At 36.8% G+C, this 20,027-nt stretch overlaps 2 protein-coding genes across 2 annotated transcripts; one reads left to right on the forward strand and one right to left on the reverse strand.

Annotated features, from left to right (window-relative positions):
• Positions 1-502: 502 nt before the first annotated feature.
• On the reverse strand, positions 503-4,702 carry LOC132173813 (endoplasmic reticulum chaperone BiP). Its single transcript, XM_059585425.2, has 8 exons — positions 4,478-4,702; positions 3,046-3,313; positions 2,745-2,959; positions 2,414-2,656; positions 1,799-2,278; positions 1,554-1,708; positions 1,368-1,450; positions 503-1,263 (listed from the first exon to the last, which is right to left on the reverse strand). The coding sequence occupies exons 1-8, from the start codon at positions 4,533-4,535 to the stop codon at positions 759-761; spliced, it is 2,007 nt and encodes a 668-aa protein (XP_059441408.1). The 5' UTR covers positions 4,536-4,702; the 3' UTR covers positions 503-758.
• A 9,691-nt stretch (positions 4,703-14,393) lies between these two features.
• On the forward strand, positions 14,394-19,399 carry LOC132173735 (importin subunit beta-1). Its single transcript, XM_059585323.2, has 3 exons — positions 14,394-14,535; positions 15,740-18,165; positions 18,274-19,399. The coding sequence occupies exons 2-3, from the start codon at positions 15,746-15,748 to the stop codon at positions 18,470-18,472; spliced, it is 2,619 nt and encodes an 872-aa protein (XP_059441306.2). The 5' UTR covers positions 14,394-14,535; positions 15,740-15,745; the 3' UTR covers positions 18,473-19,399.
• The last annotated feature ends 628 nt before the right edge of the window (positions 19,400-20,027 follow it).

Here is a 20,027-nt window from a genome sequence, read left to right on the forward strand (position 1 = left end):
CCACATATACTGAACAAGAGTTTGGCTTCCCTTTGAAAATTTCTTGTGAAAAAATAAATAGTAAATGGGATGATAGGATATGAAATAATTATTATTGAATTTTGATTTAATAAAAAATTTAAAAGTCACGTCCAACAAAAATGAGATAAAAGTCTTCTTCCTAAGATTTGAAAGAAAACTTTTCTTAGATTAATATTTCAGTTTTTTTTTTTTTTTGGCACCAATAATTTTTTACAAGAAAAGTTTTCCTGTGAGACAAGCCAAACTTACTGAACAAATGTGGAGATGGTGGTTATTCCACAAATGGCATTTTGAACTTTCGAATCACATAATAGGTTTATGAACAAAGTTTTTTTTTCCCCAAACTGGATTAAAAAAACATTTCTTGTATGTGTGTCGGGATGTAATTCTCGCATTTCTTCCGACAGTTTGGAGAAAAAACTTTTTGTCGCAATTCCAATAATCAAAAACATATCCCCACACATAGCCATAGGCACAAGAATTGCAGCTAATCAGGAGTAGACTTGAAAAAAAAGAGTTGTTCTAACAAAAAGGAAACAAATATAAGTAATAATAACAAAACATCTGAAAGTATCTTCACCTCAAAAAACGAGCGAAGTAGGGGGAATTCTTCTCCATAACTTCCACCACCAGAAAAAATATAGTAAAAAGTCTCATCGCCTCCTAAAGCCTATATCCTCGTATCCTCGTTTCGAGTTCCTGGTTTCTCATCACTACACGATGAAATTGGAACTTGTCTACAGCTCGTCATGCGACTCTGAGTCCTCATCCTCCTCCCCAGATCCGCCACCCGGGGCTCCACCCGACCTCTGATAAACGGCGGTAATGATTGGGTTGCAAACGGCTTCCACCTCTTTCAGCTTCTCGTCGTAGTCCTCCTTCTCAGCGCTCTGGTTGTCATCGAGCCATTCAAGGGCGTCCTTCACAGCGGACTCAATCTTGTCCTTCTCATCGGACTCAAGCTTATCAGCAAGCTTGTCTTTGTCGTTGACCTGGTTCTTCATGTTATACACATAGGTCTCAAGGGTGTTGCGAGCATCAATCCTTTCCTTCACCTTCTTGTCTTCCTCAGCAAACTCTTCCGCCTCCTGAACCATGCGGTCGATCTCCTCCTGGCTCAAGCGACCCTTGTCGTTGGTGATGGTGATCTTCTCTGATTTACCAGTGCCCTTGTCTTCCGCCTTAACATTTAGGATACCATTTGCATCAACTTCAAATGTGACTTCAATTTGTGGGGTTCCCCTGTTAAATTGAGGTGTGAAATAATGTTAAATCCCATTATAACAGAAGTTGAGGCAAGCAAACTTTCTAATAAGGTTTAACAGAAGGTGAAAGCAAAAGCAAACCTTGGAGCTGGTGGAACTCCAGTTAGATCAAATTTCCCAAGATTCCTGCAATCCTTTGTGAGACTCCTCTCACCTTCAAAGACCTGAGATATCATAACAGTAGGCATCCCAACTAAGATTTACACAGTTCAAAGCATCAAACTTGATGTGCTGGAAGGGAAGTAAACAAGATACAAGAACCATTACCTGAATGGAGACGGTAGTCTGCTGATCCTGGTAAGTAGTGAAAACCTGAGATTTCTTTGTTGGGATAACAGTGTTTCTAGGGATCAACTTGGTCATCACTCCACCAACAGTTTCAATTCCAAGGGTCAGAGGAGCCACATCCAGGAGAAGGATATCTGCATCCAGAATGCCACATTTTTCAATGCTTCCCCATTTTCATAAATAACATAATTGCTGGCATCATAACAGAAAATGAGAAGTAATACCTTTGGTTTCTTCACCACCCTCTCCACTCAAGATGCTTCCTTGAACAGCAGCACCATAGGCAACTGCTTCATCTGGGTTCACACCCTTGTTTGGCTCCTTCCCATCGAAGTAGTCCTTAAGAAGCTGTTGAACCTTTGGAATCCTGGTGCTTCCACCAACAAGAACAATCTCATCAATCTGGTTCTTTGCCAATCCAGCATCTTCCATAGCCTTCTTCACGGGTCCCATGGTCTTTCTGAACAAATCATTGTTCAGCTCCTCGAACCTAGCTCGGGTCAGTGGTTCAGAAAAGTCAACACCATCAAAAAGTGATTCAATCTCCACACGGACTTGGTGCTGGCTACTAAGAGCCCTCTTGGCACGCTCAGCTTCCCTCCTCAGCTTTCCAATAGCTCTGTTGTCCTTGCTGATGTCCTTGCCATGCTTTTTCTTAATCAATTTGATGAAGTACTCCATGATTCTCATATCAAAATCCTCACCTACAAGGAAATAGATCTTACTTCAGCACAAAATTTAACATCTTAAGACATTATAAACACTTCAGAATCTTTAGACATTCTTCTACAGAAAAAATAATAAAGAATAAAACAGTGGTTAAGAAGATATGTTCTCACCTCCAAGATGAGTGTCTCCATTAGTGGAGAGAACCTCAAAAACACCGTTATCAATGGTCAAGATACTGACATCAAATGTCCCACCACCCAAGTCAAAAACAAGGATGTTCTTCTCCCCGCCCTTTTTATCCAAACCATATGCGATGGCGGCTGCGGTTGGTTCATTGATAATTCTGGCAACATTCAGTCCAGCAATAATACCTGCATCCTTAGTAGCCTGCCTCTGGGCATCATTGAAGTATGCTGTATATTGAATACAAAAAAATAATGAGTAAAGCCAAAATTAACAACATGAGGGAGAGGTACAATGTTATAGTGAAGATCTACCCACCAGGAACAGTGACGACAGCATCCTTGATTTTCTTCCCAAGGAATGCTTCAGCTGTTTCCTTCATCTTAATCAGAATCATAGCACTGATCTCCTCAGGGCTGAAAACCTTGGTCTCACCATCCTTAATCTTCACTTGAATGTAAGGCTTTCCATCCTTATTCACAATCTTGTATGGAACAAGCTTCATGTCCTTCTGAACCTCCTTGTCTTCAAACCTTTTGATAGAAAAACCTCAGTTACTATTGTTTTCAAACAGAAATTCAAATAATCACAATCAAACAAGCTGAGAATGACAACTCACTTTCTTCCAATAAGCCTTTTGACATCAAAGATGGTCCTCTCAGGGTTGACAGCTGCCTGGTTCTTAGCAGCCTCACCAATCAATCTCTCACCGTCAGTGAATCCAACCCATGATGGGGTGATACGGTTTCCTTGGTCGTTGGCTATGATTTCAACATGACCGTTCTTGTAGACACCAACACAAGAATAAGTTGTGCCAAGGTCAATACCAATGACTGTTCCCAACTTTGTGGCTTCCTCTTTCGCAATGGAAATTGCGAATAGACATCCTGTTATTCATCATTTTCCATATTAATTACCATCCAAAAAGAATTCCAACAATTTTCAATCCAAAAGAAGCAATCGAAGCAAAGACAAATACATCATTATATATATATATCAGTCAACGGCAAGATCTAAGGAAAGAATGCTAGGCATTAAGGCCACTATTTACAATAAAGTACAAGACAAACTCAAGCTGTTTGAGCAATGTAAAAATCCGATTTTCTGTCTTTTGAATACAAAAAGGATCAACACTGGAAATCTATATTAACTTTGATGATCAGAAGAGAATATCCAGATTTATGCTCATTTGATCATCATTCTTGTACACAAAACTAATAAACCAATTGATGAACATTGCACTGAACCTCAATTTTCTTTACTAAAAAATAGTTGAAATACAATATTGCTAAAAAAAACTATCAACAATTACGTGGATTTATTACATTTCAATACGATAGTCACTGTTATTTAAAATATTTATTGCGGTAATCATTATAAATATCATCATCATTTAGTTTTTCAAATTGATTGCTTTAGTACGCTACAACACGAATCTAAAGCTTTGAAAAACACACGCACTGTTTAGTTTAGTTTAGTTGACTGATGTTAGTTACATTTTAGTTATACAGCTGTCAATATTGTTGAGATAGTTGAGTTAGTTATTCATTCTTTCATTTTATAAATATAAGATTCCTTTGTAATCGCAATGAGATCAGTATTCATCTCCATTTTACTTTCTCTGTTTTCTCTCCTCCTTATCATTTAGTTTCTTCATATTGAGAAACTGTTATGTATTCAACAATTTGCAGCTCAATTAAGCAAAAAATAATAAAAATGAAAACAGAGACCAGGCAATTCAGTCCGATGCTCAGAACAAAACAGATCAAGGTTATATAAACAACCATTTCGACAAATTTTTATCTCACACACTACACAGAGAGATACCAGAAAGTCCAAGCCACTCACTTGGCTAACCATTCAAGAATTTTATAAATGCTATGCTTCTAAGATCTCTGCAAACATCAATTTCCTATCTAACACGCCAAAATCCGATCAGATCTAACGCTACGATCGCAAACATACGCTCTAATGCATCAAACACAATCAAATCAACGATCACAAACAAGCAAAAAGAAAATCAGATCTGAGAAACGAGAAGCATCATTTACCGAAGAGAAGAATCGCTAGTACGACCAAGGAGCCGCGTGCTCTCCACGAGCCAGCCATATCGTGTGATCTCTCAGCTCTCGCTCTCGCTCGCTCCCTCTCTACCTCTCTACCTCTCTCTCTCTTTTTGGCTCTCTGCTATTCAAATGGAGCTCCTGAGAATGAGCGTGTGTGAAGCGGGTCGAAGAGGCTTATATAAGGCCTTGGCTTGCTCTCAGTTGAACTGCGCGTGAGGATCCAAGCGGTTTTATAGGCGCTTCGCGTCTAGTGTCCGTGTCCAACGAGTTCGCGTGTAGACTCAGACGAAAGGCAATTTGTGCGAACATGTCATAGCTAGTGACGTGGACCAATGATATTGCGAGGAAGTGCTCACTCCGCCAATGAGATTAGGTCTCGTGTTGGGATGATCTCAGCCGCTCGTTTCCAGTGTCCCACCGGCATTCTGTTTCCTTCAAAGTAACGAAAAATTATTTGATCTACGGCCCTTATACGACGGACGTTTCTCGGCCCTTCCTGAACGACAGGGATTTCATGAATGAAAGTTGTTGATATTATGGTAAATATGTCCTTGAGTCAATACGTTAAAACCGTCTTACCAAAAAAAAAAAAAAGTTAAAACCGAAATTTTTTTAGTTTTTTTTGTTAAGCTTTTTACTTTTTGGGTTAATCAAAATGCCGAATAAATCTCCGTCATTAAATTTTTGTAACGCCAGTTAATCTAAAAAAAAAAAAGCACTATTTTGTCATGTCAGCATAGTAAATTTTTTTTAATTTAATTTTTCTTTTTTAAAAAAAAGAATGGGTGTCTAGCAGTGGGGCTACCACCCCCAACCCGGGGTGGTTCATGGCCACCCCTTGCCCACCCCTGGGGTGGCTTGCGGCCACCCCATAGGAGGGGGAGCACCACTAATCACTCATTCAATTTTTTTTTTATTTAATTTTTAAATTAAATTAATAAAAAAATTATTATGTTGACGTGGTTAAACGGTGTGTTTTGATTTGAACTAACTGGTGTTACAAAAATTTAATGATGGAGATTTATTTGGCATTTCGACTAACCCGGAGAGTAAAAAGTCTAAAAAAAAAAAAAAAAAAACCTATGGATTTTTCAGTTTTCATATTAATATAATCATATAAAAAATTTAAAATCTTAATCATTGAGTTTAAATTAAATAACTCCTCATTTATCATTTTAAAAATGTGATAAAATATAATAAATACTAATTTTAAAATAAAAATAGGTTGGTAAAAGAGATAACTACTAATGTGATAAAATCTCAACTACTTAATTTGAAATCAATTGATAAGATGTAAGTTTGAGGATTTTAGAAGCTTCTAGTACAATCTAATCACTTGAATGTGAAAGAAAAAAAACAATATTAATTAATGAAAAAAAAAAAGTTTTCGTTTAAACTGTTTATTATGTGGAAATTTAAGTATTAATTATCAATTTTTTAAACAAGATAAAGAAAGAATTAAGAGTATACTTCCAAACAAATTCTCTCCTACAGTGTAGGATTCTATATTCATATAATCTAACTGTCCAAAAAAAAAGGAAAATTTTATTATATTTCTCATACGGTTACATTCAATGTCTTCCAGGATGATGATGAAATTTGTGATAATCTAGAAAGGCAAATTTTACGTGTAAAGTGTTATATATGGTTTTCACATGCTTTTACACCTAAAAAGTACATAATTTTATCAAACTTTCCTATGGTTTAATTAATTGTGATATCTTTTAGGCCATAATTTTCTGCAATTAATTATCAAAATTGTAGTTAATTGTTGATTGAAATAGAGTCTCATCTTCTCCCCCTCCTGCCCTCCTCCCGTCTCCCTCTCCTACCTCTCCCCTCCTCTTCCATCGCCCTCTTTCACTTAGCGAGTTAGCCTATTTACCTGATGCCCCTAGTTCTTTGAGCGATTTTTTTCCTTTCCCTTCCTCTCCACCTCTTCCCCTCCTTTGGTCCATAGTTGTTTTTGTTTCTTTTTGTATTTGCTTTTGTTGTTTTTTCCGCTTGTTTAGGTACACTTTATGGGTGATGCTCTTGAGGTTTTACTCAAACTTCTCCCTCCATTTGAGTACGCCGCTGATCTCCTCCGTGTGCTCCGTCGCCCACCGTCCTTTGTTGGGCCTTTTCTCGCTCCCCCACTGTGATGAGCTTCCAACACCCCTTCCATTTTCGGTTTCCGACGAGCATGCGATCGGCTCTTCTTTCCGACTGCTGTCATCCTCTTGGTATGCTTTTTATGTTGTTTATTTCCCTGTAATTTTGTCTGGCTTTCATTTTTTTGTTCTTTCTGTCTTGTTTTGTTTCCTTGTAATCGTTTTTGTTTTTGCTTGTAATAATGTTCGGTCCTCTCTCTCGATCTGCCTGCATGATGCCCTTCGGGTTTGTTGCTTTGGTCCAAACCTTTGGGTTGTGGATGTGAACGTTATCTTGACTTTCGGGTTGAGGAGGATGAGTTTTGGCTTGGAGTTCTCTACATTCAGTGCCGAGGAATAAGAGCTACTTATGCATTGGTTTGAGTCTGTTTGATCCAAATCTGCTATTTAATTTGAAAATTAGTTATAGGTTAACGGATTTTGTTTGAATCTGAAATGTAATAACCTCGTAACTTTGGCTATAGTTACTTCAAAGCTTTTGCTTTGTGTTATTTGAGCTTTATGCTCGTTTATCAATGAATGAGACTGAACTGATTCATTTAAAAAAATGAAATAGAGTCTCAATGGGATTCATTTGCCAAACTAGTAAGCCCGACAAATATGAGTTTCATCGGGACCCTCTCATTCACGAATTAGGTAGGATTGCAACTAATTCTGATCCAATTTTTTTTTACCAAAAAATGAAATATAGCTCACATTAAAAAACAATAAAAAAAAAAATTGTAAATGTTCACTTTATGATTGTAAATCATGACAAGGGTATGCAATTCTAACAATAATTTGTGTTAGTTCTTACGTTGGCTTAATTTAGTTTCAAAATACAGAGGCTACTGTTCACAGGCTCAAACACTAATATAGAATGCTCAGAATCCAATTTTCACCGTTCATAATGTAGATTCATGTGTCATGAATGTCCCTGCAAACTTTCAGCTCAATCGGACCATAAACGCCCATCGATCGGAGTTGTTGATCAAGGTTGGATAGCATTTCCAAAATGTTGTTTCTCCCTACTGCATGCCATGTCCGGACAGGCTTTCCAAAAACTCTATTTTTGCTCCGCAAGGCCTTGTCAAAATTGCCCATTAACCTATCCGGACCCCCGTACCTATTATGCCCAAAAACGTGCTTTTAGTGGGCTTAGGTCTAGGGTTTGATATACTGATATATATACATCATTATAGAAGATATGCACGAATTTTCACCCCAGAGAGTTCATCGGAGGCTATGCTAAGAGAGATCATATGTAGTGAGCGTTAAATTGAATCTCTTAGAGTTTTAGTTATTCATTTGATAAATCTACGGTTGAAAAGTTTATCGAAAGGTTCCGATAAAAGGAAATCATATAGATTAATTGTGTCAGATGTTCTGGAAAGGGCTACTGCGATATAAGTCAAGTAGGTCGCTTGTCGTGTGCAAGGAAGTATCAGTTGCAAAGGTTTTGTAATCCTTATTGTATTCCTTATTCTTCTTATAATGAATTGATTTCCTGGGTTTGGTTGCCTTGGAGAGGTTTTACATTTAGAGAGTTCTCTAAATGGTTTCCTCTTCGTAACCAAATATCTGTGTTCTTGAATGTTCATTACATATCTATGTTTGGTTGAATATTAATTATTAGGTTAGATCTTATCCACATACTCTTTGTGAAACACCTAAACAATTCGAATAGGTGTCGTTTGGAGTTGTATATAGAATTTTCAATTGGTATCAGAGCAGGTTCACTCTATCAAATGATTAAATTCCTGAGTGTGATCCTATATACTTTCTAGATGTCCCAAACTCTTGATTGTTTCGAAACTGTTGATAATACTTTTTGTGAAACTATTACGTCTTCTGATAAACAGTATTATTCTGATTATGATTCTAATAATGAAATTGATTTTCAGGAGACTTATAATTTGTTGTTTGTGAAATTCTCCAAGCTACAAGTTATTAATTCCAAGAATCTAAAGAAACTCAGAGAGGCTGAACATGATAAAGATGAGCTAATTGGTGAATTGAGTGATTCTCTTGATTTGTGTAAAACATTGAAATCTGGAAATCATGATCTTGTTAATAAAGTTGAGTCATTAGAGAATGAATTAAAGGAGTCCAAAACTCTATTGGAAAAATTCTCTAATGATAATCTTGACAAAATTTTGCATACCAAAAAATTTACTTGTGATAAACCTGGGATTGATTTTGACAAGATTATTACTCCTTCCTCTAACCTTGCTTCTTCTTCCTAGAAAGTTTTTGTTGAAACAAAAAACTTGGAAGAGTCATTGGATAAAGATAAGCTAGTTGTCGTTCACTCCTTAAGAAGAAGAGGAAAATAAGTCTTAAAGAAAAAGAAGAAAACAACCACTGCGACCTCGAGAGGTAAGAAGGATAAGAAAGATAAGTACTCTCGAGCATTTTTTACCTATAAGCAACTCCAACATTGTTTACCTTGCAAGGAACCAACATTCTCAAAGGTTCATTCCTATATGTCATCACTGTGGTAAGATTGAGCATATTCGCCCTAATTGTTTTCAATTGAATAATCATGAGTCAAAAAGAGATTATTTTCATTATAGGAATAGTCATGAGGAATTATTCAACATGCTAAGTGGCGTTATCACCTAGTCAAATGATTTGGACAAGAGTCGCACATTTGTCCCCAATATGAAGAAAGTTTGGATTAAGAATGTTAATACCATCCACCTATTGAGGGAGAGTGGTAGAGATCTCACCTAAATTTAGGTGAGTAAATAACATGTCTAGGAAATGTTGTTTTGCTTACTTTTGAAAATCCTGGAGCATGTTATTTTTCTTTGCTTTACTTTTTTTTTTTTTGCTTTTTAGTTTATGCATTGCAATTCATTTTGTTATTACACTTTTTGTATGAAGAGTGTATACATGTTTGTTTTTAGATTCTTGTTATGAGGCATATTTATAAAGGACTTTTCAAGAAATTCGTATGTTATGATCTTTGAAAGGCTTATAGATGAGATGTTGTGTGCGGACCACCAAGATTTTTGTCTACTTGCTAATCAAGTGTCCATGAATGTGTAATATCTTGTGAAGACCTAAAAGTAGTTATTAAACCAAATCATTATTTGTAGTGGGACCTATAAGATGTGATGAAAGTTTAATGCTAAAGAACATTCATGTATTGCCTGTTGTAATCTCAATTCAAACATGTTGTTTTTCTTTGCTGCCCTTCTTTGTAGTTTTATTTGTGTTAATAAATTTTTGAGAAAGGAATTAGTGTTGCAAAGATGTTTGAAATGTTAAGATGAATATATGCTTTAAATGCTTTTTAATTGCTTAATTGAAAATCTTCTTAATTTATATACCTATGGAATACACTTATCATGCTTGAATTGATTATCTTTATAATGAACTGTCATTGATCCGTTCAAGTATGTGTTATTGTGGTACATTTTATTTATGCTATCTTTATGCACTTAAGCTTCAAGAAGGAATGTTAATCCATGACAAATTTGTTATGTTGAACAAACCATATGCATATGATGGATTTTTTTGTGGGTTAAAATTGACTAAATGCTGGTTGAACCTAGAACCTGTAAATTCCAGTTCAAACTCTTATGTCTTGTACTTAATTTTTATGAAAGACACGTTCTCAAAGATAAAATCTAAAGTGAATTGTGCAAAATGCCAAAATATTCCAAAAAGGGAATTTTCATTGTGTCAATTTTTTGTGCTTGGCTTATCCATAATTAAAATTTCGGATGTAATTCTAAGCCTTGTGATAAGACTAAGCGGGAGAATATTGAATGAGGATGACTAGGCCCTAGTAAGGTTTGACTTCTAACTTAACAAGATATGAATTTCTTTCATATGGTTTGAAAGTTTTAATGCGCCTTCTTTGTCAATATATGTTTGTCCATTGCTTGATTCTTGACTGTGGCTTATCACACACAACACATATAGCATAAATAGTGATGGTACATAATGGCATGACATGAGTTGCAACAATGATTTTGTTTATTCATCTTTTCATACTCTTGCATGCTTTGAGTATTTTTTTTTTTGGCACATTCAAAAAGAGTTTCTCCTAATCTGCAATTTTTGATCATTTATTGAATATACTCTTCTTACGAATATTCTTGTTTGAAACTTTTTTCTCTTGTTGATACTGAGTCACACATTGAGAGGGAGTTTTTACTGATGTTTCTTCATGATTTTGCATTACTTCATGCATGTTCTGTTATCTGTGATCATGAGTTTTATTTCTGTATTCCTGTTCCACATATGCCTTGATGTATTTTGTGAAGTGTTTCAGGAAACATGAAGACATTTTGTCATTCTGTGACAAAAAGGGGAAGTAAATATGGGGAGATGATGAGATTGGCTCGGCATTTTGGTTTCGTTACCAAATTGCCAAAGGTGGAGTTTGTTAGTTCTTGTGTTGGCTTAATTCAGTTCCAAATTGTAGAGGTTACTGTTTACAGGCTCAAACACTAATATAGAATGCTCAGAATCTAATCTCCACCGTTCATAATGTAGATTCATGTGTCATGGACGTCCTTGTAAATTTCAGCTTAATCGGACCACAAACGCCCATCGATCGGAGCTGTTTATTAAGGCTAGACAACATTTATATAATGCAGTTTTTTCCCCACTGCAGGCCATGTCCGGACACGGTGCTAGGTTGTCTGGACAGGCTTTCCAGAAACTCTATTTTTGCTCCGCAAGGCCATGTTCGGACATCCCATTAACCTATCCAGACACTCCGTACCTATTATGCCCAAAAACGTGTTTTTAGTAGGCCCAGGTCTAGGGTTTGATGTACTGATATATATACATCATTATAGAAGAGAGATGCACGAATTTTCACCCCAGAGAGTTCGTCGGAGGCTGTGCTAAAAGAGATCATATGTGGTGAGCGTTAAATTGAATCTCTTAGAGTTTTAGTTATTCATGTGATAAATCTATGGTTGAAAAGTTTATCGGAATGTTCCGGTAAAAGGAAATCATATAGAAGAATTGTGCCAAATGTTATGGAAATAGCTACTATGATAGAAGTCAAATGGGTCGCTTGTCGTGTGCAAGGAAGTATCAATTGCAAATATTTTGTAATCCTTCATGTATTCCTTATTCTTCTTATAGTGGATTGATTTTCTGAGTTTGACTGCCCCGGACAGGTTTTACATTTAGAGAGTTCTCACTCTCTAATGGTTTCCTCTTCGTAACCAAATATCTGTGTTCTTGAATGTTAATTGCATATCTGTGATTGGTTGAATATTAACTATTAGGTTAGATCTTATCTGCATACTCTTTGTGAAACACCTAGACAATTCGAATAGGTGTCGTATATAGAATTTTCAATTTGCATTTGTGTTATTGTTGAAATATTTTATTTAAGATTAAAAAAAAAAAAATCATATCCTAATAGGTAATATAACGTTTATATTGTAAGATTTATAATTATATTACACTTGTAGATGTTAATTACTTTAATTTGTATTATGGTAAAAGTATATATATGTTTCTTCCTGTGGCATTTGGATCTTGCATGAGCTGTTTTAATCGTTGGGCTTAAACAATATTGCTAAGCTTATGATAATCTAAAGAAGTAATTTTAACGCAAAGTTTCATATATAGATTTCATATATATATATATATATATATATATATATAGCTCGCACTTAAAGAAAGAAAGCATCAAATTTTGTAAATTTTCATTTATGCTCTCATCCAGCCATAACCATCTTGGACAAATGAAATCTTGAAAATTAATTGCTTCTCACCCACCTTACAGTTTTTAATATAGTATCAGAGTCAAATATCTTGAGATCAAATATTGGCTCCGTCAATTCACCTTATTTAAATTAAATATTTTACGTGTTGGACCTCACATATTTAAAGGGAGTTTGAACCTACACGTGAGGGAGAGTATTAAAGTATTGATTAAGTAATTAAATTTACGTCTTCCTATAAGCTTAAGCTTTTAGAATGACTGATAATTTAACAATAGAAACTCTGATGACAATATGTCTCTCCCATCATTTATGATATTCTAGATGCTATCTATGAGAAAAGTTAATAGAAGTGAAAACTTATGTATTTATTTTGTGGCACGTTGGGCCGCAGTTATTTTATTTTATTTTTAACTTTTGGCAACATTTCCTTTTCTCCACCCCGATCCCATCGATCCCAAATGTTAGTGGGAAAGATCTCTCTCTTCTGATTGTTTCTTCTAGTTTTTTCTTTCTTTCAATGTACTCAGAAAAAAAAAAAAAAAAACATTAAGCCCATCACTCTCATCAGTCCTTGTGACCCAAACTTGGGGTGAGCACTTGCAGCCCTCCTTGCAAGTTAGCCCCTCACTTGGGCTCCAAAAATTTATTTTGGAAGGAGACTCGCTTGTGGCCATACTATAAGTTCAGAAACCAAATGTCACTCAAGATTGGAGACTTTCTCCCATCATGCAAGACATCATCTTGACCATCCATCACTTTCTCTTAAGAAAATAAAAAAAAATTAATAGAATTGCTAACTTTTAACGTCCATCATGTGACTTATTACGCCATTGATACATGACACTCTCATTTCCTCTCCCTTGCCTCTCCTCCTCTGTCTTGTTTAGTTTGACTTTGTGACTATGAATCATGATTAGGGCAAATGATAACCACGTGGGTTGAAAAGTCAAATACTAATAACTTACTGTTAAAAATAAATTATGTTAACTAGAGTATGCAATTTTAACAAATCAGCTTGCATTCTATATGATTGTAGAAGCATCTAGACAAAGAGAAAATTAATAACAATAAAATCAACGATTATATGGTAAGATTCTTAATTGTCCGTACCCTTATAATGTTGATTGCTGTCATATAATGACAGAAAATTACTAAACTTTCACTTTAAATTAAGGGTTAAATATTTTTTTAATCTGTGTATTTTGCTTCGTTATCAAATAATCACATTGACTTAAAAAGTATCACAAATGGTACGTGTTGATATCTTATAAACAAAATTGGTACTTCCGTCAAAAACTTAACCACTCACCAAGTCAAACCTATCAACGAACGCTACTTGTTCCACATGCTACATTAATATTATTTAACAAAAAAAAAAAGAAAAGAAAAGAAAAGAAATCTCTCTTCACATAGTTTTCGTTCTCGCTACTAATTTTGAAAGAATAATGCTATAAACTAAATATTTATTTCACAATGTTATCATGACCATCCTAACCAGCTTTTGAACGAATCATTATTAAAAAAAAATAATAATAATAATTAAAAGTTGGTTGAGACCACCACATTAATATTATAAAATAATTGTGAGATAAAAATGTGATATATAGCATTATTTATTTAGAAAATTAAACATACATTTGGTAATAGTAAATTTATCAAGACCCGATAAAATGATATAGCGAAAGAAATTTGTCAATGATTTTAGAACATAAATTTATAGTAGAATTAACATCATTATCCATTTTTTCATAAGTGAAAATAGGTTTATTAAAAAACAAAAAAGGCATAACTCGAATATAGTAAAAAAAAAAAAAAAAACACCTAACATTAAACAAAAATGCAACAAAAACTCAATGATAACGGTGATAATAATTCCCGGACCTTCAATCCCACCCGCACCATTACATCACGTAAACCCATCCGACCAATTACACTTTCCCTTTCCCCCTGGTCCCACAAATCGGATCAATCTCTACCCCTTATCGAATCCCACGCGTTCGACGTGTTTTCCTCTAGCGTGGCGGCACCTGAACACCAATTAGAAAATCAGATGTAGTTTTCTTTTTCCGTAAATCCGAGCTTTACATTGGCGTCTCTGCTTTTCCCTCACTCTCTGTTAGGGTTTCAGAGTCGCCGCTTCTTTCTTCTTCTTTTCCATTCGGATTGATCACTCACTCGCTCGCCGAGTCGACTCTCCAACTCGGTAAGTACTCTCTTCAATCTCATCGGACGGTTCGTGTGCGCTGATTACAGTCTCAAAACCCTGATCTGAAAACTTTGATCTAGGATTTATGCTTATGGTTTTGCATTGAGTCGATTTATTTTCGTGATCAGAATGACCAAGTCAGTGTTTTAGCGCTCTTTTTCAATTGGGTTTTCTCGGATTAGTTATGCACTGTTTGGTTGCTTAGTAAAGGTGGGAAAGTAAAACGTTTGGATATCTGATTTTTCGCTCTGACACCTTAGAAAAGCAATATCGACCCCGAAGCTTTGGGCTTTACCTCTTTTTCTTTGTTCTTTTGGTTACGGTACTGTGCTCAGATGCTTACTGAGCAGAGAAGATATTATTTTTATTTTGTATCTTACTATTTTCTTAGTGAACAAACATAATGGTAGAGTTAGGGTTTAGTTAAAATTTTGATTTTGATGATTACCTGAGCTGTAAACTTGTTTTCAACTGCGACATGCGATTTGATGGTCAAGGTGATTGGTGTGCTGTTACTTTGGTATTAATTTTGTTCTTATCCCATCTTTCAAGTAAGATTGAAAATAGTATTGTGGGAACTTTTGGATTTGATTCAATTGTTGGGGTTCAGCGCTCTCTAATATAAAAAAATATATGGTGTTTAGATTGAAGATCTTTGTTTTCTTATTTTCCTTTCCAAAAATTCTGGGTCTAGAAGTAAGGTATTTAATTTATTTAACTTATCTTTCTTTCAGCTGTATGCCACATCTTGAAATTTATTTATATGAGACGAGCTGTTGTACAGAATTAACAATCTTATTAGGGTATGATTTGGACTTTTACTCTTTTGCCACATCGTAAGGATAGTGTTATGGGTCTTGGTTTTGTACGTTTTCGGTGATAAATGTCTTAATTTTTCTTCTTCTTCTTCTTCTTCTTCTTCTTCTTCAGTAGCTTTTCATTACATCAGTTGAGTATTTCTATTATCCTAAATTTAAGTTCTTTGGCAATAATTGTTTTAGCCTTTCTTCTTTTTCGCCCTCCTCTCTTCTTTTAATGTTTTTTTTTTTTTTTTTTAAATAACATTGGTTAATCAGTTTTAGGATTTAGAGCTACTTGTTACTTTAAATTTGGGTTACCATCTCCTTGTTTGGTTCTATACCTGAGGCTGTTATTAGATACAATAAGACATCTTACAAGTGGTTTCAATTTGTTGACCCAGATTCAAATGGCAATGGAGGTCACTCAAATTCTTTTAAATGCACAAGCAGTAGATGGCACTGTGCGCAAGCAGGCAGAAGAAAATCTAAAACAATTTCAGGAGCAAAATCTTCCAAGTTTCCTGTTTTCTCTTGCTGGAGAATTGTCCAATGATGATAAGCCTGTTGAGAGCCGTAAATTAGCAGGCTTGATTCTTAAGAATGCCTTGGATGCCAAAGAACAGCATAGGAAACTTGAGCTTGTGCAGAGATGGTTGTCATTAGACAACTCTGTGAAGGCCCAGATCAAAGCATGCTTGTTAAAGACCCTCTCATCTCCAGCTCCTGATGCTCGATCAACTGCCTCACAAGTCATTGCTAAGGTCAGTGGTATTGATTTGCCGCATAAACAGTGGCCGGAACTGGTTGGAGCGCTCTTGTCTAATATTCATCAGCTTCCGGCTCATACCAGGCAGGCAACGCTGGAAACTCTTGGGTACATTTGTGAAGAAGTGTCTCCAGATGCAGTAGATCAGGATCATGTAAACAAGATACTTACCGCTGTAGTTCAGGGTATGAACGCCTCTGAGAGTAACAATGATGTTAGACTTGCTGCTACTAGAGCTTTGTACAACGCTCTAGGTTTTGCTCAGGCAAACTTTTCCAATGATATGGAGCGTGATTACATCATGAGAGTTGTCTGTGAGGCTACTCTTTGTCCAGAGCTGAAGATTCGACAAGCTGCTTTTGAGTGTTTGGTTGCCATATCTTCAACCTACTATGAGAAGTTGGCTCCTTACATTCAGGATATCTTTAACATTACTGCAAAGGCTGTGAAGGAAGATGAGGAGCCAGTCGCTCTTCAAGCCATTGAGTTCTGGAGTTCAGTCTGTGATGAGGAGATAGATATTTTAGAAGAATATGGAGGTGACTTTACTGGGGATTCTGATATTCCGTGCTTTTACTTTGTTAAGCAGGCGCTCCCTGTTCTTGTTCCCATGTTATTAGAGACATTGCTTAAGCAGGAGGAGGATCAGGATCAAGATGAAGGGGCCTGGAACATTGCGATGGCTGGAGGCACTTGCTTGGGCTTGATTGCGCGGACAGTTGGGGATGATGTTGTTCCTCTTGTAATGCCATTCATCGAAGAGAATATAACAAAACCAGATTGGAGGCAAAGGGAGGCTGCTACTTATGCCTTTGGTTCCATTCTGGAAGGTCCATCCCCTGACAAGCTCATACCTCTTGTTAACATTGCGTTGAGCTTCATGCTCACTGCCCTTATGCAAGATCCAAATAACCATGTGAAGGATACTACTGCTTGGACTCTTGGAAGAATGTTTGAATTTCTGCATGGGTCAGCTTTGGAGACACCCATAATTACCCAGACAAATATCCAACAGATCATTACAGTTCTGCTTCAGAGCATGAAAGATGTTCCAAATGTTGCTGAGAAAGCATGCGGTGCTCTCTATTTCTTGGCCCAGGGTTACGAGGATGCAGGATCTTCCTCTTCTCCACTAGCTCCTTTCTTCCAGGAAATTGTTCAAGCTCTTCTCACTGTGACTCACCGAGAAGATGCTGGAGAGTCACGTCTCCGCACCGCAGCCTATGAAACTTTGAATGAAGTTGTGAGGTGTTCTACTGATGAGACAGCTCCAATGGTACTGCAACTAGTTCCTCTCATTATGATGGAGCTCCACCAGACTCTTGAGGGGCAGAAGCTTTCATCCGATGAGAGGGAGAAGCAGAATGAATTACAAGGCTTGCTCTGTGGATGCTTGCAGGTCATTATACAGAAGCTGGGGTCATCTGAGGCAACAAAATATGTCTTCATGCAGTATGCTGATCAGATGATGGAACTCTTCTTGAGAGTATTTGCGTCTCGAAGTGCCACAGCGCATGAGGAGGCTATGCTTGCTATTGGAGCTCTAGCTTATGCAGCAGGCGCTGATTTTGTTAAATATATGCCAGAATTTTATAGGTACTTGGAAATGGGTCTTCAAAATTTCGAAGACTACCAGGTTTGTGCCATTACAGTCGGTGTAGTTGGGGATATATGCAGGGCGTTGGAGGATAAGGTATTGCCTTATTGTGATGGAATAATGACCCAGCTCCTCAAGGATTTGTCAAGCAACCAGTTGCATCGATCTGTAAAGCCTCCCATATTTTCATGCTTTGGTGACATTGCTTTGGCAATTGGGGAAAACTTTGAGAAGTACTTGATGTATGCTATGCCTATGCTTCAGAGTGCTGCAGAGCTCTCAGCCCATATATCAGGTGCTGATGATGACATGTTAGAGTACACCAATTCTCTCAGAAATGGAATTCTAGAGGCATACTCGGGGATCTTTCAGGGATTTAAGGGCTCTTCAAAGACCCAGCTATTGATGCCTTATGCACCTCACGTTCTCCAGTTCCTGGATAGTTTATATATGGAGAAGGACATGTAAGCTATGCTGGAATCTCTTTCTTGTTTTTTTCTTCCTTAAATCGTATATTCTTTATTTCTAAATGTCAATCATCAGTTTTGACCTCCTTATTTGTTTTCTTTTAGGGATGATGCGGTGTCTAAGACAGCAATTGGGGTTCTTGGAGATCTGGCTGATACACTCGGTAGTAATGCAGGTCCCTTGATTCAGCAGTCTGTGTCAAGCAGAGACTTTCTAAGTGAATGCTTGTCGTCAGACGACCATTTGATTAGGGAATCTGCGGAATGGGCAAAGTTGGCCATCAGTCGAGCAATTTCTTTTTGAGGCAGATTCTACATCGTGTACTCTACTTGCATGCAATTGGGTGTGTTTAGTCGGGGTCTGGGATTGCATACAATGAGTCAGGTCGTCACCATTTTTGGGCACAGATGTCGTTCGGCTGTCAGTGTTTCACAAGCAGCCCGGAGTCGGTGATTTTGTAATTGGTTTCATTTTAGTTTTGCATTGTCATTGAGGAAGTCAGCGGTGATGACCCATACATTTCTGCTAGCTTGGCAGAAAAAGTTGAATTATTACTTAAGAAGTTAAAAAACAAGTTAATGGTATGGGAGGAATGAGATAGGAGAGGCCCCATCACACCCTGCCGCATCCCCACCCCCATCCGATGGGCTAGCTATAGCAGTTCCATTTGTTTGGAGTCTATGGTGCCAAAGAAGAGTCGAGTCGGTTCAGGAGTTGGGGTGGGGACCCTTTGCAGCTATGTAAAAGCCTGCATTTTCTTATCCTTTGGCCTTACTTTTCTTTTCTTCCCTCACCAAAATTTGGTGTCTAAAAGTATTGCATTGTTACATGTCAATTTTCATAGAGTTGGGTATCTTGCTTTTTTGTACTCATGTATACTTGCTCATTGTGTCGGATTGATGGCAAGAACATAGTATTGGGTTCGCCTCATGCATCAGTCATATTTCATCATCTTATTTACTTTGAGTTGTTTATCTAGTTCATGTTCCATAGCTTGACTTAATTTACTCCTCTTTTGCCTTATTATGGCCGTTCTTCTTGTATAGCCTCGCAGTTACTTTTTGGTTCGTCACCGAGAAAGGAAACAAGTTCCAAAATTTTTGAGTCTCAGTCGTGTATTGTTGAACGTTCATTCTGTAATGCCTCTCTACGAGATTCCCCCTTGGGTCTTATTATTTGAACAGTGTAATGATATACTTTCAAGCATCTATCAAACTTGAATGTTTTCTACTGGATGCTTTAACAAGTAGAAACTGTGAAATGCACTTACTTCCTCTGATTGTGTACATTTAAAGAAAGTTTACATGTGGCTACTTTATATGGGCGTGACCACAGTAGTTTTTGCCCGTTAGGAATTGCTCAGGTGAGGCCTAAATAGTGAAAATCGCACACAGTTGCTCTCTTAAGACTAATTGAGCTATAGTTCGACCCAATCTCACTAGCATAAGAATGGGTCTCAAGACGACGACTAATACTAATTAGGCTTGTACGAGAGGAGTTTCATTGTAGAGAGTTAACACGCGTCCTAGTATGTGTCCAATTTTATGAAAATTTCCTTGAAACCGTTGAATATCTTCACACTTACTGATTTGAGACAGTCTATTTGGTATTTATTACGTTGATCATTAAATTTATAGAATTCCAAACATACATTACTTGCTTCTAAAGTTTCCTTTCATGTGCCATCCCATAAGATACGTAAGTTATAAACATATCCTCTTCCTAAGTAATCGTTGTGACAGCTATTTTCTCGTTGAAGTTCTAGAGTAAGGCGATGTTGATCTGGACAAGCCAATTATAGGCCTGCGAGAGAGGCTTCGGCCAGCAGCAGCCAACAAAACAAACACAATCTATTGGC

This window comes from Corylus avellana, chromosome 3 (genome assembly GCF_965113065.1).
Source record: "Corylus avellana chromosome 3, dhCorAvel1.hap1.2, whole genome shotgun sequence".
Classification (NCBI taxonomy): Eukaryota; Viridiplantae; Streptophyta; class Magnoliopsida; order Fagales; family Betulaceae; genus Corylus; species Corylus avellana.